The 20,469-nt window shown below is 48.0% G+C and overlaps 3 protein-coding genes across 4 annotated transcripts in view; 2 read left to right on the top strand and 1 right to left on the bottom strand.

Moving 5' to 3' along the window:
* Positions 1-9,577, top strand: part of RHPN2 (rhophilin Rho GTPase binding protein 2) — a 55,827-nt gene extending 46,250 nt beyond the window's left edge. For both annotated transcript variants that reach the window (XM_004595008.3, XM_058674295.1), the window contains exons 12-15: positions 1,932-2,008; positions 3,791-3,937; positions 4,579-4,734; positions 9,129-9,577. In XM_004595008.3, the coding sequence (XP_004595065.2) occupies positions 1,932-2,008; positions 3,791-3,937; positions 4,579-4,734; positions 9,129-9,389 (641 nt within the window). In that variant the 3' untranslated portion in view covers positions 9,390-9,577. The remainder of the gene's footprint in view (positions 1-1,931; positions 2,009-3,790; positions 3,938-4,578; positions 4,735-9,128) is intronic.
* Positions 9,578-11,229: 1,652 nt separating this feature from the next.
* FAAP24 (FA core complex associated protein 24) lies at positions 11,230-13,901 on the bottom strand. The gene is made up of 4 exons (XM_004595114.4): positions 13,503-13,901; positions 13,260-13,399; positions 12,926-13,078; positions 11,230-11,753 (listed from the first exon to the last, which is right to left on the bottom strand). The coding sequence occupies exons 1-4, from the start codon at positions 13,606-13,608 to the stop codon at positions 11,505-11,507; spliced, it is 648 nt and encodes a 215-aa protein (XP_004595171.2). The 5' UTR covers positions 13,609-13,901; the 3' UTR covers positions 11,230-11,504.
* Positions 13,902-14,117: 216 nt separating this feature from the next.
* LOC101527252 (centrosomal protein of 89 kDa) overlaps positions 14,118-20,469 on the top strand; it is a 68,656-nt gene continuing 62,304 nt past the window's right edge. Inside the window, exons 1-2 of the mRNA XM_058674829.1 lie at positions 14,118-14,316; positions 17,479-17,585. Of these exons, the coding sequence (XP_058530812.1) occupies positions 14,278-14,316; positions 17,479-17,585 (146 nt within the window). The 5' untranslated portion in view covers positions 14,118-14,277. The remainder of the gene's footprint in view (positions 14,317-17,478; positions 17,586-20,469) is intronic.

The following is a 20,469-nucleotide window of genomic DNA, read 5'->3' as shown; positions in this document are numbered from 1 at the left end:
TAGGGGCTTGGTCCCCCCGACTGAGCACCCCAGCCCCACCCTGCATGGCCTCTGGTTCTTTGCTTGGGACTGATGGGCTGTGAATTGGAGATTCCCACAGTCCCCTCTCTGAGTTTGATTTGTTTGTTGGAACAGTTCACAGGACTCCAGGAAACACATTTGGCAGACAGTAGTCATGCATCTTGCACAGGATACAGAGGAAGAGGTGTGTAGGGCATGGTGTGGGGGGCTTCCAGGCCTACTGCCATTGCTCCTGCCCCTGTGTGCCACGCTCCAGAAGTTCTCTGAACCCTGACCTTTGGCGTTCTGATGGAGACTTCGCTGCACAAGCACAATTGAAGCATGGACAACCATGCAGAATTCTGATGAGACAGAAGGGGGCTGGGCTAATGCTGCAGTCAGCATGGGGAGACCCAATTGGTCTGTCTGTCCAGACTCTCCTTGGCTTCTCCTTGGTACTGCTGCTGCCTCCTCCCAGGTGTAGGGCAGAACCTTCTGGAAGAACGAGGAGGGTCTTAATGACCTTCTCTTGGCAAAGCTTGGTTAGAGCATCTTTCTGGCTGGCACCCAACAAAAAAGAGGGGGCAGGTTAACAGGCTCTGTGACTGTCTTCAGGGAAGGGAAACCCCAGGTCCTGTGACCTGTGTTGGGGCAAGTTCTTAGCCAAGAACTGGACAAAACCCTCTCACTTACTTCCTCTCACCTGCTTCCTACCCCTTTGTGTCCATCTTTGGTGTCCCATCCCCATTTTCAGGGAACAGCTCCTTAGAGATGGCCCTGCTCTAGCTGGAATTCCAGACTCAATTGTAGCATTGTTATCCAACCATTTGGGATCTACTGGGTGCCCCCGTTGGCACAGTCTGTGTGTAGAATCTCCCCATGCTGAGGGAGGTCCTGGTATTTCCCCAGCTAACCAGATGAAGGCTTAGGGGGATCCAGGATCCTGCCTCAGATGACCATGTGGGTAGGTAGCAACAGGAATGTTGTTCACTAACACAGAGTTGGGGGACATGTATAGTTCCAGCAGCAGATGAGGCACCTATCTGGACCCAGCCTGTGTTTGGTGGTTTGTTAAACACCCAAAATGTTGTCTTGCGGATAGAGGGCTGTGATGGTCTTGGTGGTGCTACCGATCCTTCCCTTATTTGCTTTGTGCACTGCTGTTCCCATACATCAGCCAGCTCTGGGACCCTGTGTGAGTCAGCAACGGCCTTCAGGTTAGAGTGAGCCCCAACTTGCGGGGGAGATGCTATGGAGAAGCCACGCTATTGCTGGATATGACTTCACAAACCCACTACTCACTGTGAGGCCTCATATCAGACGTGACTATTACACACAGGGAAGCACCTTGTGCCCCAGGCCTATGTGTACCCAGGGCAATACCTTCCTTAACAGGCATACCCAGGAGGGTTTTGTGAGGGCTAAAGGAAGTCGACTGGAATATCAAAAAGCTCCTCTGACATAGGGAGAAGGTGTCTAGTCAACACTCCTGTGTTCCAGCCTCAGGACAAGTTATGGCTCATGGCAGGTGCCCAGGCGGCATTCATGCCAGCCAGGGGTTGAACACTGCTCCATCCTCTGTACTAGATCTGTCTAGAACCAAGGGTGGGGAACCTCTGTTTGGCCAAGGGCCACTTGGATGGTGATGAGATCACATGTGTGCCACACTCAATTTCCAACTTAAAAACAAGTCGCCTGGTGTTGATGTGTTGAATCTCAGGTTCCTCCTATGGATTCCTTAGCAGAACCAGAAGGCAGGCTGCCCCGGGCCAGATGCTCCCACCCCAAGGCTGGACTAAGGAGGAGGACAGGTGACACAGAAAGTCCTGATTGCTTGTCCCAGTACAGAGCTGACCGGAGACCTGAGCTTTTCAGGCTCGCTGTCAGTCACAGAAACATTTATCCTTCGGCTGTTGGTCTTCTTTTTGTAGCTAAGACCCAGCAAGAGGTTGAAGTCATATTGCCTCAGTTCTCCAAGGTGCCAGTGACGGACTTCTTTCAAAAGTTGGTATGTTGGATGCTTACTTTATGAATGGCCCTAGGGGAAAACTCTAAAAAGTCTGGAGATGCATTGCTTCAGTCAATGTGGGCTGCTTTCGCAAGACTATGTACACGAGGTGGTTCATGAGCAGTAGTCATTCACTGGCCAGAGTTCTGGAGCCTGGGGAGTCCCAGGTCGAGGCACTGACAGGTTTGGCATTTGCAGAGGGCCTGCTTTGTGGCTCCCTGATATACCTTCTCACCACAGCCTCATGTGGTAAAAGCAAATGAGCTACTAGAAGCCTCTCTTCTTTGTTTTCATCTTTTTTTGGGGGGTTAAAGTTATTTATAAAAAAAAAGTAGATTTCACATGTTTTGCAATACAGATTTAAAAGCATTGGGGTTCTTCCAATTCTTCCCTTTCTTCTCCCCCTCCTCCATCCTTTTCTCCCTCCCCATTATTATTTTTCCAATATATAAAGGTATTATGGTATTAAGGTATTATGGCATAGTAAGAAAAAAAGCATAAAATAAAAATGGAAATTCTACTGTAATTCCGGAGTATGGACATAGGCAGTCCACAACAGTTAATTTTCAGTATGATTAATAATCTTTCTTATAGAAATTCCTTTGTGTGTGTGCTCAGTGTATTAGTCATCACAAATCAGAGAAAGCAAATTTATTTTTTGGAGACTGGCTTATTTTTTACTAAGCATAATTGTTTCCAGCTGGGTCCATTTTGTTGCAAAAAATAAGATTTCATTATTTTTTATGGCTAAGTAGTGTTTCGTGTGTGTGTATGTGTTTTCTTTCTCCAATCATCAGTTGATGGACTACTGGGTTGGTTATATATCTTAGTTATTGTGAATTGTACTGCTCTAAACATGGGGTTATAGTAACCCGCTCATATGCAGATCTCATTTCATTTGGATTATTTCCCACGAGTGGGATGGCTGCTGGGTCATATGGTAAATCTGTTTTCAGGTTTCTGAGAAATCTGCATAACTGTCTTCTCAATGGTCGCCCTGGTTGACATTCCCACCAGTAGTTGATTAGGGTACCTTTTCCTTGCACCCTCATCAGCACTTACTTAGCTTTCTGCATGCTAATCATTCTCACTGTGGTTAGGTAGACTCTCATTGTGCTTTTTATTTGCATTTGGGAGCTTCTTTTCTTTTTTTTTTTTTTATTATTTTATTTTTATTACAAAGTCAGATATACTGAGAGTAGGAGAGATAGAGAGGAAGTAGAGCTGCCGGGATTAGAACCAGGGGCCAGATGGGATCAAGGCGAGGACCTTAGCCACTAGGCCACGCTGCCGAGCCCTGGGAGCTTCTTTTCTAAAAAGTCATGCCTCCCATGCATGAGGGTGAACCCTCATCACCTCCAAGTAATCTCTGGTTTCAGCAGAAGCATTTTGGAGGGGACACATTCAGACCGGGCGTCCTCCCCAGGCCCTGGCTCATGGATCGCATCCAGAACACACACTCCAGGACTGCCTGCTTGCCGCTGTGTTGGGGTGCCCGGGATTGGGCCTGCCTGTCCCCTGTGGCAGAGCTAGGGAGGGCAATTAGAAGTGTAGGCATAGTCTTCCCAGCATACAGTGAAAGCAATTGAAATCTATAGAATGTTTTCGAGAGCATGGTGGTTAAAGTTCTTGAGTGGCTGTTGTGCATGGGTTAACCCAGATGCTGTCATCAGCCTCTGAACAAGGCCATGAGGCCTTCGGAGACACCAGGCAGAGGACCCTTAGCATTTACTTGTCTGCTTCACCTGCAAATCCTGCACCTAATAATGCTGTCTTCCTCAGGGACCCCTGTCCGTGTTTTCAGCCAACAAGAGGTGGACGCCTCCTCGAAGCATTTGCTTCACCCCGGAAGAAGGAGACCTGGGGTTCACCTTGAGAGGGAATGCCCCTGTTCAGGTCCACTTCCTGGATCCCCAGTGCTCTGCTGCGGTGAGTGGGCACCTTTTTATGTTGAGCCACATGTGTTAACTGGCAGCTTTGCAGAGTTGGGCTGGGATATAAAAAGGAAGCAGCCCAATCCATGTATATATGTGTGTGTGTGTGTCGCTGGGGGGAAGGTGGTTCAATTTGGGGTTCATCTGTGTTAGAGGCCTGGCTTTATGCAAAAGGACTCATGGATGCTATGTCCAAACAAATAAAGGGTTACGTTTTGGCGCCATTGAAGCAAATTTATGCAAACTCCCACTGTACTCATGAGCCTGGGAACTGTTTCAGGGATTTGAATGAACAAAACACTGAGTCTTATTTCAGGGCTGGCATTGTGGCACAGCAGTTTAACTCACAACTTGGGATCCTAGTGTTCCTTATCAGAGCCTGGGATCAAGTCCTGCCTCTGCTTCTTATCCAGCTTCCTGCTAATGTGCCTGGGAGGCAGCCAATGATGGCTCAGTTCTGCCACCCATTTGGGCAACCCAGATGGAGTTTCTGGCTTTGGCCTGGTCCACTCCCAGCTGTTGAGGGTATTTGGGGAATAAAGCTTTTACTGTCTCTGTTGTTCTGCTTTTCAAATAAAGAAAAATGAATAAATAAAAATAAACTATGATTTTTTTTTTCTTGTGGTGGGGGGATAGCTGGCAGGAGCCAAGGAAGGAGACTATATTGTTTCCATTCAAGCCGTGGATTGTAAGTGGCTGACCGTGAGCGAGGTTATGAAGCTGCTGAAGGGCTTTGGCGAGGAAGAGATTGAGATGAAGGTTGTGAGCATGCTGGACTCCATGTCATCCATGGTGAGTGCTGGGGAACCCCTCACCCTGGCAGTGAATGGTGGTACAGACTGAGACCATGTCAGTTCACCCGCCGAGGGCTGTGCCCTCTGCCCACAGGATGTGGGACGCATGACTAAACTCAAGCTTGTCGTCACTCAAATATGCTCACTTGGAGTCACAGACATCACTGGAGAACTTTTCTTTTTGTAACCCTGGAGGCAAAATGCTCAGTTGATTGATCTGTTTTTCTGGTTGGATTTTGTTTAATTACCAAAGTGTCCCCTTCTGTATCCCAGAACTGTTTCCTGTGAGATCTTTGCAGATATCTGATCCTCTGCAAGTTCATGTGCCCAGCGGCATCCTTTACTCTTGCCAGCATGGCAAGAATCATGCTGTAGGTTCACTTCTGCACTTTGCCACCCTTAGATATCATCTCTGTGCTGTTCCCCAGGCACTGCCCTGTATAACGACATTCGTGTTGATTCATTCAGCAAATATTGATTGGGCATCAGCTGTGTGCCAGACACCCTTGGGCTTTGGAGTTCCAACTAGCCAGTTGAAATCCCTGCCCCCACTGAAGCTGATGCTAAATCAACAAAGAAATGGTGGTGCTTTTTGACAGGTGCACAAGGAAAGAATGTGATGGAGGAGGATGCCTACGGCCGAGGGGGCGTGGGATGGGGAGGAAGGCTCTGAGATAGGAGTGGTGAGAAAGAAGGAGCCTATCGAAGAGGGAGAAGGACAACTGTGAGACACACGGACCCTGGGACTGGGGAGTTTCTGGAGAAGTTAATAGGAGGGCTTCCAGGGTGGGGAGGGGAGGCAATGTGTCGCTAGCAGTGCTGGGCTATGGAGGCCATCGAGCTGTGTAAGAAGGGAACTGATGTCTGTTTTAGAAGGGCTCCACTGTCTGAAGGCTGGCTGTGGTGGTTGCCCAGCCTGGTGCTGTTGATGGCTGAGATTAGGAATGGCAGAGAGAGGTGGATATACCTGAGTCACCACTAGGAGGTAGAGCTGGCAACAATTTACATAAAAAAGATGGTCAACAGGAAGAGCCTGCTTCAGTGCTTGGCTTGAACCTCTGCATTTATTCATAATTGGGCAGGTAAAGCCCGTGTTGGAGCGAAAGGGGGAAGAAGAGGAAGGAGAGATCCATCCAGAGCTGCGTTCTGGGCATTTCTGATGCTGTCGGCCACTCTGGTGTCACTGGAATAGACAGTGGATCCAACCAGAGCTGCACTCTGGGCATTTCTGATGCCGTCGGCCACTCTGGTGTCACTGGAATAGACAGTGGATCCAACCAGAGCTGCACTCTGGGCATTTCTGATGCCGTCGGCCACTCTGGTGTCACTGGAATAGACAGTGGATCCAACCAGAGCTGTGCTCTGGGCATTTTTGATGCTGTCGGCCACTCTGGTGTCACTGTAGAACAGACAGTGGATCCAACCAGAGCTGCACTCTGGGCATTTCTGATGCCATCGGCCACTCTGGTGTCACTGGAATAGACAGTGGATCCAACCAGAGCTGCACTCTGGGCATTTCTGATGCCGTCGGCCACTCTGGTGTCACTGGAATAGACAGTGGATCCAACCAGAGCTGTGCTCTGGGCATTTTTGATGCTGTCGGCCACTCTGGTGTCACTGTAGAACAGACAGTGGATCCAACCAGAGCTGCACTCTGGGCATTTCTGATGCCATCGGCCACTCTGGTGTCACTGGAATAGACAGTGGCGCGTTCAGATCTTCAGGGGGAGAAGAGAGAGTCGTCAGCATAGACTTGATACTTAAACCTGGGAGATGAAGTGGAATCACCTATGAAGCAGCAAATAATAAAACCCAAGTTTCCTCAGATGTCCTACTTGAGCCCACAGACATAATCCTTTCCAAGATTGTAGGGCATGTTGTGAGGAGGCAAGTTTCAGTTAGGAAGAATAGAATTCTAGAGGTGGATGGTGGTAGTGGTTACACAACACTATCAGTGTGCCTATTACCACGGAACTGTGCACTGAAAATAGCTAATTTGGCTTCATGCTTTTTGCCACAATTGTTTTACAAATAGGGGGAAGTTAATATCTTCACCAAGGATTCTGTGTTGTCTTTAAAGAGAATGAGCTTGATCTGTATCCCACTGATGTGGGCTGAAATCCAATGCTAAGTAGAGAAAGCAGAGAGCAGATCGTGTGTAGTATGTTTTTTTTTTTTCTGTAGTATTTTCTTTTTTATGAAACATGGTGGCACTAGCATTGTGACACAGTGGGTCAAGCTGCCACCTGGGATAATGGCATTCCATGAGCGCCAGTTTGAGTCTCTGCTGCTCCACTTCTTTTATATATTTTTTTATTATTATTTTATTTTGATGATCTTTACATTGTTGATTATGATACAAAGGGTCAAGGGTTACAGGAAAGTAGGTAAGACCATTGTTTCCACATCCTCTTTTGTCCTTCCTGTATCTGGGGGAAGGGGAAAGATAAAGGGAGAAGCCACACTCAGCCTCCCAACCATCCCAGGGTCCCCGATGCTCTGAGGGCACTGCTCAGGTGGTTTTGATAGTTCAACAGTTCTGAATTGCTGCCAATCTTGCCATTCCAAGCATGATGAAATCTCCAGAATCCACTGTCGGACATAGTCCACCTTAGAGTTTCCTTTTGCCCAGATTTTCACTGCCAAGACTTTGCTGGAATAGTTGATTGATTTGTTCTGTTCTCTGTCATGGTACCAGATGTCTTCTGCAGGTTCCAATGTACTGCCATATCCTCCATGTCTACTGCTCTGTCTGAGCCACTGAGGAGGTCCAGCTTTGACACATGCACTCCATGGTCAGACCATGTAACCTGCAGTTCTCTTCATGTTTGGGGTTCTGAGTCCAGCAGTTCAGTTGGGGGATCCCCAAAGAAACTGTCTGGGTTGATCCCAGACCTGATTCTTTTTTTTTTTAAAGATTTATTTATTTTCATTACAAAGTCAGATATACATAGAGGAGAGAGACAGAGAGGAAGATCTTCCGTCCAATGATTCACTCCCCAGGTGAGCCTCAACGGCCGGTGCGCGCCAATCCGAAGCCGGGAACCAGGAACCCCTTCTAGTCTCCCACGCGGGTGCAGGAACCCAAAGCACTGGGCCGTCCTCGACTGCTTTCCCAGGCCACAAGCAGGGAGCTGGATGGGAAGTGGAGCTGCCGGGATCAGAACTGGTGCCCATATGGGATCCCGGGACGTTCAAGGCGATGACTTTAGCCGCTAGGCCACAGCCGCCGGGCCCCCAGACCTGATTCTTGTATGTGCTTGCCAGTACAGGCTCTGGCACAATCTGTCGCCCCAATCATCTTATGCACATGATGGTGGTTGTAATTGCTGGGTCAGTTCTGCCTCCAGCCCTGTCTTCTACACAAACCAATGGGTGTTTGAACCCAGCCCAATCCTGCCCACCACACACTCGGCCCTCATGCAAACCAGTCGTTGCTGCAGCCTAGTTGGTTGCTGCTCCACTGCTGACCCAGCTCCCTGCTAAGGCGTCTGGGAAAACAAAGGAAGATGGTCCAAGTACTTGGACCCCTGCACCCACATGGGAGACCTGGATGGAGTTCCTGGCTCCTGTCTCGCCCAGCCCTATCCGTTGTAGTCACTGGGGAGTGAAACAGCAGATGAATGATCAAACAATTTCTTTCTTTTTCACTCTGTCTTTTAAATATTTTTTTTTAAGATTTATTTTTATTGGTAAATCAGATTTACAGAGGAGAGAAAATCTTCTATACACTGGTTCACTCCCTAAACGGCCACAACAGCTGGAGCTTTGCCAGTCCAAAGGCAGGAGCCAGGAGTCTCTTCAGATCTCCTACGTGGCTGCAGGGTCCCAAAGCTTTGGGCCATGCTCTGATACTTTCCCAGGCCACAAACAGGGAATTGGATTGGAAGTGGGGCTGCCGGTACACAAACTGGCACCTAGATTGGATCCTGGTCCATACAAGGTGAGGACTTTAGCCACTAGGCTACTGCACCGGGCCCCTTCTAAATAAATTTTATAAAATAAAAAAGACGACCAACAGTCAAGTATCCTTACGTTCTTGTATATGCACATTATCTTTAGAAACACAGCCCTTAGCTCAGAGGAAGGGCCTGGAAACCAAGGTACTGTTCACTGTGTTTCATTACTGTGTGGAAACATATTTTAAAATGTTCATGGAAACTGGAATTAAAAAGTTTTATTTTCCTGCAGAAATGGCTTGAGGCATGCATAGTTTTCTCCTAAGAAGCATTCTTCATGACAGTTTTTAAGGCCTGTCTCTTATGGATTTCAAAATTTTTTGCACTGAAACAGATGTACCTTTTAAATCCGTTTCTTGTAAACTTTCTGAAGTCCCATCATGCATCTCTTGGTACATCTCTAATACCCTCTTTGTTCCTTTTCTACACGCAGCACAATAAATGTGCCACGTACTCCGTGGGCATGCAGAAGACTTACTCCATGATCTGCTTGACCATTGATGATGATGATAAAACTGACAAAAGCAAGAAAATCTCAAAAAAGCTTTCTTTTTTGAGTTGGGGCACCAACAAGAGCAGACAAAAGTCAGCCAGTACCCTGTGCCTCCCTTCCGTTGGGGTGGCCAGGCCTCAGATCAAGAAGAAGCTCCCCGCTCCCTTCAGCCTCCTCAGCTCCGACAGCTTTCTCTACTAATGGGAGCAAAGCAAATGGCAGACCCAAAGCATTTCCAGCGCTGACTCGGCCTTCATCTGTGCCATGATGGAAAATATCAAAGAGAGTCTCATTTTCTGTGCCAGCTTGTACTTGATGTGTTTTTATGAAGGAAGGCAACAAGAAACCTCTGGAAATTTCTGGAAAACGAATCTATCGGAGGAATATCACTGTATTGCCACAGGTTATTTATTACACATTGTAAATAGAATAATGTTGACATTAGGCTGTTTTTAACAGTTGCAGTAATAACTGTAGTCCCTGCTAGTTAAATTGGAGTTACGTATGTTAGTGCTGTTTGTTATAGTTTCCAGGTTTGGGTAACGGCTGTTCCCAACCCTAGAATTCAGATGACCCCTGACTGAAGGTAGGTCAAAAGGCTCTAACCACAGCCTAAATTAGTGTTACAAAAAGCTGTTCCAACCAGCTGCTTCTTAAAGGGACTTCATTAATCTGGTTACTTCTACATAATATGAATGCTTTTACCAGATAGTCAAGTGCCAAATTTGTCTTGACTGGTTAAATTTTGGAACAGGTTTTCTCCTACAGTTTGATGTCATTCAAGAGTTGCTAACACAGTGGCAGTGTTAGGTGAAGATGCTGTCTACAAGGTAGATTAATATACTGTTTGATACTCAAAACATTTCTTCTCCTTTTGTTTATAGCAGAAAATACTTAATTGTATATTTTAAGAGTTAGGTATAAAAAGTACTTTTGCTTTTTCTAAGATGTAAATGATTCAAGTTTATAGTTTTCTTTGACCTTTGGAAATCAACTTTTTCCCAATTGCTTTCTCTTGCTATACGGTGGATGATACTGTGACTCTTTGAGTCCCTGTTGACATAGTGCAAGTTACATAGGGTAAAGAAAACAAGACAAAACAAAAAAACGAACATTGAAATCTAAACCTGAGAGTTAACAAGGGTTTATGTATTTTCTGTTGTGCAATATCTTAAGGGAAGCAATTGCCTTCAGGCAAATGCAGTCATAGCTCCTGGGTTATGTCTGAGTAAATAAACACATTGATTTATCTGAGCTTATCTTTTTGACTTTTATTTCACTTTGTCTCCTTGTTTCAAATCCCTTCTACCCTGATGCACACAATGTATTTGTGTCTTTAAAAAAAAATCATTAACATTTTATAAAGCCAGTGAGCTTTGGAGTTAAATTTTTGAAGGAGCAGTTGATGCGTAGCCCACAGCTCCCCTCAGTGGATGCAGCTGGCTCTGTCATTTTCTTATGCTTCCTCCTGTTGTTGGGCCATATGTGCGTTACATACAAACATATTCTTGGTTTCTTCAGACATATCAATTTTGCATCTTCACATGGGAACCACAAGTCTTCTGTGTTCAACACATACCCATTGATGATAAACAAAACATATGGCTACTTCCAAACAAACAGCACAATGGGAAGGAAGGAACTGTGATAGCATTGTTTATTTACATTGGCGGCGGCAGCCCTGAGCCCAGGACAGCAGTTTGACACAAGAGGCTGGCTGTGCATAGTGCCTTCAGCTGGTCACACTCGCCACCTGAACCTTCCCCAAGACCTTTCCATGAGGACGCAGGTCACAGTCACTCAATGAAACCTCTTGTGCTTGACATTTTGCCGAGAATGAGAGTCATGCAACTCTCACAGCAAAGTCAGGCCCTTTTCATCTTAGCAGAATGAGGGCAGTACCACCTCTGGGCCCCCTGTCTAAACCCAAACAAGAGGCAGGGCAGTTCACAGGCTCACTCAGGTTCACTATGAAGGTGGCATTCTGTTTTTGTCTTTTAATTGCCAAGTTTATTTCTCTGAAAGCCTCAGAGAAAGAGATCTTGCATCTGCTGGTTGAGGGCTGCGTCAAAGTCAAGAGACAGGAACTCCATATGGGTCTTCCATGTGGGTGGCAAGCATCAAAGTACTTGGGGCCATCCTCTGATGCATCCCAGGCACATCAGCACGGAGCAACCAGCACACAAACAATTCTGATGTAAGATGCTGCCTTCCCAAATGGAGGTCTAACCTGCGATGCCATGGTACCTGCCACTTCTCTTACTTACATATGAAATGCTATAGTTTGTGATCTGAAGGAGAAAACACGGCCATTCATCACCTGGCCTGTGTGAAGAAGGCATGGATTTGCTGTGCTACTGCCTGTCCAACGACCGGCTCCAGTTCTGGGATGGAAGCATTACCCAGCTGTTGGAGAGTGGGAAACTTCTGGAGCAGCAGGGAAGCTTTAACTTTTCCAACTCCTGGGATCTGTTGCACAGTTCGGAGGAGGTAGGGCTCAGACAGCAGAGTCCGTTTCTTTCTGAGGAAAGGGTTCTTAGTAGGCTCCTTGGCTTGCTCTTGAACCTGAATCAGAAATTAAAGCAAAAGCACATGAGTGCCCTCTGGAGGCACTTAATATTTGCTTCAGTTTGACCCAAGTGGCTTAAGGTGGATTTCAGTGAGCTGAATGGGTACAGATGTTCTCATATACCAAGTTTTCTGTCGTCAGCAAGAGTTCGGAAAGATGATCCATGTGACTATAGAGAATAACACAAAGACTGATGACAAAAAAGAAAATTGAAAACCCAAGTCTTTAGAATGTTTTATTCTAAATTACTTCTGAGGGATCCAAACACTCGTATGGGCCATTCTGGATACGCAGGATAAATGAGAATACCTGAACTAGACCTGCTTTATATAGGACCTGCCAGAACTTGCCAAGCAAAGGAGAAGCTGCTTTCAGTGAGTGGTCATAACAAGAATGGTAACACTATTTTATGGAAGGGCATTAGGAACAATGAAGCAAGAGGTAAGGTGGCGAGGGATCCATGAACCACACAAGGCTGCATGCATCTCCAATTTGGTTTCCAACTCAAGCTGCAGAGCAGAGGGGGAAATTTAAAACATACAAAAACAAAACAAAAAACCAGATGCCTGGGCTGGCCCTAACTCTTTCCCTCTTCTGAATTTTAATTGATCAGAAGAAGTAAGACTCATGTATGTTTTTTTAAAGCTCCCAAGGAAATCCTAACACACAATACAGTTGACAAACTCAGAGCATCAGACAACTTGGTGTGTTGTTAAAGTAACACTGAGAGAAACTGTTCATGGATGCTTAGTGAAGGATGTGTGGGGAGGAGGCAAAGCAGCTGCCAGGTGACATGTTCAGCAGCAGGACGGTGACTGACGGGTGTTACTGGGTGACAGCTTCACCAGCAGGATGGTGACAGAGGTGTTGCCGGGTGACATGTTCGCCAGCAGGATGGTAACTGATTGGTGTAATCTGATGAGTGGAGATGTCTGGGAGTCTAAATCAGGTTTTCAACTGGTTGGCTTTGTGATACAATTGTCTCACATGGGGGCATGCTCAGCCGGTTGCAGAACTCACATTCCTCAAAATAGTTTCAGACACTAACCCAGTGGATGGCCTGGATGGATGGGTTGCAATGATCGCAGGGACTACTGCTAGCGTACTGGTGAGCTGGGTCTCCAGGAGGAGAGAGGACTAGGATGAAGGAGGAGGGACCGGTACTTACTAACTGGACAATGAGGCAGGAGGCTTCCAGCTGGCTGGCCACTGGGAGCAACACCATCCCAAGGTCCAGCACCGTGAACTTCTGTATGGCCGGGAAGTATTGTTCACTCATCGGCGTCTTCTCAACTATCACAATCCCTTTTAGGTTACTGGACTGCAAAAAAAAAAAAAAAAAAAAAAAAGGGAGAGAGAGAGAGTTGACCCTCTTTATAACAAAATCCCTCTCAAGGTGGGGAAAGTTATGGTTTTGGATTGGCTAGGGGGTTCCTATCATTCCAAGGGGAGGAGGAGTGGGGATACAAGGGAATGTTCTATTTCTTTCATCCCATACTTACGTTTCTAACCCGAACAAGCCTCTTTCTGTAGCTGTTGCCTGCCACCAAATCAGCTTCGGTGATATAAAGAATGCCAGCTCTGTTAGAGAGGTAAAAGTCTACCGGTGCCACGCCATCCTCAAAAACGAGCTTAATTTTCCCTGAAAACACACAGAGCAGAAAATAAGTTCAGAAAATAAATTTGGATGTGAAAGGTGCCAGCAGTACGCTTCTGTGCGGGGACGGAGAGGGGCGAGGGCTCACCTTGTATCTCCTGCGCCAGCTGCGATCCCCGCCATTTCTCACTGGCTACGACGTACCCAAAAGGCACGTGCACAGCACCCGTACCTTCGGGGGCGTTCCCTTCCATCGGTGGTCTCTATGTGAGGAGAGCAATGCAGACGGCACTGGAGCTTGGCTTGCCGCTCGCAGCCCCGCGTCCCATTAAAAGCCTGAATGTTCAGTGTCCCTTCCACGCTTGAATTATCGGCCCAAGTGTAAGGACCAACGAATCCCAGTCCTGGCGTCCGCGTGTCTCCCTTCTGTTACTTGTTTGGCCCGCGCCTCTGCTCTTCATGCCTGTCCCAAGCCGGGTGGGAGCCGCCTCAGCGTCCACCTCAGCTGCAGCCTGGGAGCTCCCTGACTACCTGAGGCGGCGCCACTTCCGGGATACGTCAGCCGCGCTTGCCCGGAGCTCCATCCCGCCCGCCCTCCGCCCTCTCCAGCGTGGGATAGGCTGTGCTGTCAGAGAGGGACACCCGAACTGGCCAATGACAGAACCGACAGCTCAGCCTCCGCTTCCACACTGGTGGAATTTGAATGGGAAAACTCGCTGGTTGCCACGGGTGACGGGGTGTGGAAGTAATCCTGGAGCTGATTGGTCCAGGAGGAAACAGAGCCATTGGCCGTAGAGGTTTTTGCGAGGTCCGCTGCCAAGAAAGAGCGTCTGGAACTTGGCCAGAGGGAGCGGTCCCGGCTGTGGAGAGGTCTGCTTGTAGGTTCAGCCAGGAGCTAGCTGATCTCCCCCTCGGCAGCAAGGATGCTCCTGGGATTTCGGAGGGGCCACAAGGATCAGTTCGTGAGTAAACCTCGCCCGCCCGTGGTGCCGGGCGCTGAGGCGTGAAGGGGCTGGATAGGACTGGGTGGGACCTGGCCCGTGACTGAGGCAAGGCGGCGGTTTGGAAAGTTTTCGGTTTGGGAAGCCCTGTGTTTTCGTGGTCCACGGTCGCCGGCCGTCGGACAGGAGTCGCTGTGTCTGTTCGCTCCGGTGCCGGGGAGTTCTCGCCCGCTCGCACTGTTGCATCTCCCGGCGGGGGAGCAGTTCGTGGTTCCTCCGCCACGCCACATTCACTCCTCTAGCAACACCTCCCAGTTCAGATGTACGGCCCGTCCCACCTGCGCCACCAGCCCCTTACTGCTTAGCGCAGCTTACTTTTTCTCTCTCTGCTCTCACTCTGGTATTCGGTTTTTCACACAGCACCAAAATGCAACTCTGAGTGTGCTGCATCAACACCCAGTGTCACCAGTGCCACCTCCACCACGCACGGACTCCCCCAGCCACCTGTTCTGTTCCTTGTGTCTTCATGGCCAACGTGTACTGCAGAATTTATGCACCCCATCTCAATCTCTGACCACCTGTGCTTTCCTGCTCTGTGCGGGTGCTGACTCCAGTAATCCCGTGAAACACCGCTTCCCGGACCTCCCCTACTACCCATTGATCCTGTCCAGCTTTAACCAACCATCAATCCCTTACATCTCTACTTGGCATCTCTGAAGTCCCCCTGATCTGATCATCATTGTTAAAGACAGTTCTGAACTGCATTTTTAACCCAGGCCAGAGAGCAGGTGCTTCGTTTTTACAGTGGTCATCATTGGAGGCAGGTGGATATAGAGAACCAGTGAAGACATAGCTGAAACCTGATTTTGCACTAGAATTTTGCTGATGGAAGCCAGCACATTTATTGGGTTCTTATTCTGAGCAATAAACATGATGCTGTGTTCTTATTTTCTAAGATTTATTTATTTGTTCGAAAGGTAGAGTTACAGGCAGGATTGGGGAGAGGCAGAGAAAAATTTTCTGTCCAGCAGTTCACTCCCCAAATGGGCATAAGGGCCAGAGCTGATTCAGTCCAAAGCCAGGAGTTTCTTCTGGTTCTTCCATGTGAGTGCAGGGATCCAAGGACTTGGGCTGTCCTCCACTGCTTTCCCAGGCATAGTATCAGGGAGCTGGATGGGAAATGAAATAGCCAGGACTTGAGCATTCTGGCGCCTCAGGTGCGACGTAACCCCGTGGCCTAGTGCCTGCCCCATAATGCTGTGTTGTTGTGCTTTGCGCAGATACCCACACTAATTGACAGCCCATGCATACAGATGCTCTTTACCTGACTGTGGAAGTATGGGCCACCAATTGGCAGTATATCAGCTAATAATGCCTGATTACATCTAACTGCTGAACACTGCAGCTTGGCAACACAGCACACTGTAGAGCATCCCTTGGGGAGCCTCATGACCACGTGGCTGGGAACTGGTTTGCGGCTGCTGCCCAAGACCTCCAGCAGTGATCTCACAACATTTGTTAACCTGGAAAAAGATGAACATTCAGGATTTGAAGTACTGCTTCTACTGCATGTGGGTTACCTTTACACCACTGTTTAGTTGAAAAAACACAGGGCAGGCACTTCATCTAGTGGTTAAGATGCCCAGGACAGGGCAGGCACTTCATCTAGTGGTTAAGATGCCCAGGTCCCACAGCGGAGTGCATGAATCGGATACTCAGCTGAAGACACCAACCTGATGCTAACCTAGACCCTGGGAGATGGCAGTGATGGCCCGAATGATTGGATTCCTGACTCCCAGCGTTGGCCTCGCTCAGTCAGGGGCTGTTGCTGACACTGGGGAGTGGACCAGGAGATGGGATATCATTCTCTCCCACTTTGCCTCACAAAATACACAAATTAATCATTTTACTTCGAAGCTACACTTAAAGGAATATTTTAAGTTGAACCATTGTAAACTAGTTCTGTCTATAATCGTTGAAGATCTGGTGCTTTGAGCAGTGTGCCAGAGAATTCCAGGTGGAGAGGACAGTGTAGACTGAAGGCTGGGAAGTGGTAGGCAGCTCTGAATGCTAACGCATAGAGGATTTGTGTAGGAATAAAGAGCAGGTAGCAAGAGATGAATCTGGATCCATTGGTAAGGACTGGCTAACTGAGGCCTTCCATGCCATGCTAGACTGCTTACCTGTCACCAGAGGAGAGGTGCTGCTCGCTCTGAATCAAAGTCCTTCTGTAATAGAATGTTCCTCAGCCCACAGTTCTATCCACCCCATCCCAGGTGTGTCTGTACTCCTGCCAACTGTAGGACTCGTAGTTTCCATGGACACCACCGCCCGTGTCTGGTTTCCATCTTTTGTGCTTGTTAGTTCCCCTTCCGTGACGTGTCCAAACAGGAGAGTGGCTTTGAAGGCCCCCATCTAAATACCTCTGGCGTTTCCTCCAAGGAGAATGTTTGAAGTCCACTTTGGCATTTTGTTTTTACCTCTCCTTTGGCACTTCCTGCAATTCTGGGCTCTGTTCAGGTGATTCCCCACTGTACCCACCCCCAGGAGGAAAACAGGCTCTCAAGGCATTCTGCCTCTAGAAGGTGTGAAGAATGTCGGGGGCCCAGAAAATGAAGATTAGGTTAAGCCACCAAAACTTGTGTGGCCCTCCCTCCAGTTACCCGAAGCAGCGTGCTCGGACATCCGTTGTTTTTAGGAGCTAGTTTTTGTTGATCCACGTTTTGGAGGATGTTGATCAAATCTGCTTGGCATGGGTGAAGGTGCCCAGGGGTAGAGTTTGAGGGCTGGTAGTGTAAAAAAAAGTAGCCTGCTTTTCAGAAAGTTTCCCTGTCCTGAAGAGGGAGGTATAACAGGAGAGACATCACTGGGGACAGAGCTGTGGGATGGGTGGACCGGCTAGAGGGTGACTGCCTGGCAGTGCTTATGGAAGCTACTCTAGGCATGGAGTGCCAAGAGGAGCCCCACTGTGGGTAGCTAAGGTGCTGCCCACCTGCCAGGGCTCTATGCTTGTTTGGCCAGGTGGGGATTGAGTGTGTGAGGGAGAGTGGGTCTCCTGATGGGAACTGGATCCCTGGTGGTCTGTTAGGTGTCTGTGGCCAGGCCTTGGGAGAGGGGTAGTGCTGATAGGGCCCAGGTCATTCCTTTCCCTCCCAGTGACCTTTGCTGGATTTCATTTTACAGAAACACATCGTCCATGGCCTTCTGCCTGCAGCCAGCATCGCCCCAAAGCCCGCTGTGCCCCGCACACCTCCTCCCCGCAGTCCCAATGTGTCTCCGGAGAGACCAAGGTGAGTTCCAGTGGAGCTGCTCTGAGGGTCACCCCTGTGCCCAGCCACCAGGTCCTAGATCCAGAGAAGGGTTCCAGCTGACCAGTGGCCAGTTAGGACAGTTAAAATCCCCTTGCTTTGGATTCTGAAACGTGGGCCTGTGATGTATACCTCCATGCGTATGAAGTGCTCACCTTGTATAATTGAATGCAATTAGTATTTTTCAGAATGTGAGGCAGTCAAGCCCAAATGTTCAGGTTAAAAATACTTCAAAGTGAATTTTGGGTTTCTGTGCATCATTTTCTTTACTTATGACCGTGTCTTTTTCTTTTTAGTTGATTTCTTTTTATCAGAAAGGCTGATCAGATTTAGAGATGAGGACAGAGGGAAAGCTCTTTTCTTGCATTGGTTCACTCCCCAAATGACCACAATAGCTGGAGCTGAGCCAATGCAGTCAGGAGCCAAGAGCTTCTTCCAGCTCCTCTATGCGGGTGCAGGGTCCCAAGGACTTGGGCCATCTTCTATTACTTTCCCAGGCCACAAACAAGGAGTTGGACACGAACCAGTGCCCACATGGGGTCCTGGTGGATGCAATGCAACGATTTAGCCATTCATCAAGCCATCATGCTAGGCTCAAGCCTGTCCGTTCCAAAAATTGCTTTGTGGGCAATTCTTGTGAACAATTCACTGCTACACCCAGGATTCCCCTTCCTCTGGTGCTCCCGTCACACCTCACATTCCTGGATATACCTGAGAGCCCTGCTGTGTCTGCCAAGATTTCAGACACAGAATTTCAGACTTTTTAAAATTTAGTAAACATTAAGAGAGCAGGCAGACATTTGGCCTATGGGTTAAGACTCTGCACATCCCATGTTGAAGTAGCAGGGTTTAATTCCCAGCTCTGCCTCTTGACTCCAGCTTCCTGCCAGTGCGGACTCGGAGGGCAGTGATGATGGCTCAATAACAGCTTCCTGCTGCCCCTGTTGGGAGACCTAGATTACACTTCCTGGTTCCCCCCAAAGTTGCTAACTTTCAGGGAGTGAACTAGCAATTGGCACTTCTCTCTCTGCTTCTGAAATAAACAAACATAGATACTTAACAGTAAATGAGAACTAACTTCAGCCAAGGGTATTTTCTCCTTGTCAGTGTGGTTTGGTGCTGGAATTTTGTCTGCCTTCTGATAACAAACACTCTGAGATATTTTAGTGTTGGTTTTTTTCCTTCACTACAATCTTGGTAACGAATAGCTGTTTAGGAATGTTTATTTTGTGTGAAAGACTCTGGAAAGGTTTTTTTTTTTTAAAGATTTATTCATTTTATTACAAAGTCAGATATACAGAGAGGAGGAGAGACAGAGAGGAAGATCTTCCGTCCGATGATTCACTCCCCAAGTGAGCCGCAACAGCCGGCGCGCACCGATCCGAAGCCAGGAACCAGGAACCTCTTCCGGGTCTCCCACACGGGTGCAGGGTCCCAATGCATTGGGCCATCCTCGACTGCTTTCCCAGGCCACAAGCAGGGAGCTGGATGGGAAGTGGAGCAGCCGGGATTAGAACCGGCGCCCATATGGGATCCCGGGGTGTTCAAGGCGAGAACTTTAGCCGCTAGGCCACTGTGCCGGGCCCAGGTTTTTTTTTTTTTTTTTTTTTTTTTTAAACAAAACATTGAGTTTTTTTGGGCGACCCATGGGAGAAGTCCTCTCAAGTGCTGGTAGCCGCTGCACAGTGTCAAGGTTGGCTGGACCAGTGGCCTTGCTGTGACACGGATGTCATTCTCTCCAGCAATTCAGTGTTTGTGTGAGCAACTTTTTGTGTTTCCACCACTCTTCTAGGCGCTTTGCTAGGGGGCAGGTTTGGGAGCAGAGCAACTGGGATTCCAACTGGTGCTCCAGTATGATATGCTGATTTCATATGCAGTGGCTTAACCCACTACATTCCTACACTGGCTCCTACTATTGTCTTAGATTTTAATTTTGCATGTTGGAACTCCACCATAGGCTATTAAGTAGTTTGTGCTTTAGGTGTTACTTATCTAAAACTAGTTTTGGTGAGGTAGAATATGCATTATACAGTGTGTGTGTTTAAAATGCATAATTTGGTAAGTTTTGACAGAGGTTTGTATCTGTGAAACCATGATCACATTCAAGATTGTAAGTGTGTCCATCACTCCCAATAGATTTCTTGTGCCTATTTTTGCAGTTTCTCTATTCCTCTTCTCTGTCATCTCATATTCTCTTGTTTTCTGTCACTATATACCAGTTCGTATTTTTTAGAATTTTATTTTATTATCATTTTTTAAAGATTTATTTGGGCCCAGCACAGCAGCCTAGGGATCCCATGTGGATGCTGGTTCTAATCCCAGCAGCCCTGCTTCCCATCCAGCTCCCTGCTTGTACCCTGGGAAAACAGTCAAGGGTGGCCCAAAATCTTGGGACCCTGCACCCACATGGGAGACCCGGAGGAAGTTCCTGGCTTCTGGCTTCGGATTGGTGCAGCACCGGCCATTGCGGCCACTTGGGGAGTGAATCATCAGATGGAAGACCTTCCTCTCTGTCTCTCCTGTCTATATATCTGAATTTGCAATAAAAATAAATAAATCTTTAAAAAATATTTATTTTATTTTTATTGGAAAGTGAGATATAGAGAGAGGAAGTTCTTCTGTATGCTGATTCACTCCCCAAGTAGCCACAATGGCCAGAACTGAGCCATTCCGAAGCCAGGAGCCCAGAGCCTCTTCCAGGTCTCCCACGTGGGTGCAGGGTCCCAAGGCTTTGGGCTGTCCTTGACTGCTTTCCCAGGCCACACGCAGGGAGCTCGAGGGGAAATGGAGCTGCCGGGATTAGAACTGGTGCCCGTTATGGGATCCTGGATGTGTGCAGGCCGCTTTAGGCCACCTTGCTGGACCC

Source organism: Ochotona princeps, chromosome 16 (genome assembly GCF_030435755.1).
Source record: "Ochotona princeps isolate mOchPri1 chromosome 16, mOchPri1.hap1, whole genome shotgun sequence".
Lineage (NCBI taxonomy): Eukaryota > Metazoa > Chordata > Mammalia > Lagomorpha > Ochotonidae > Ochotona > Ochotona princeps.
Note: the sequence above shows the minus strand (reverse complement) of the source record. Positions and strands in the feature narration are given on the sequence as shown.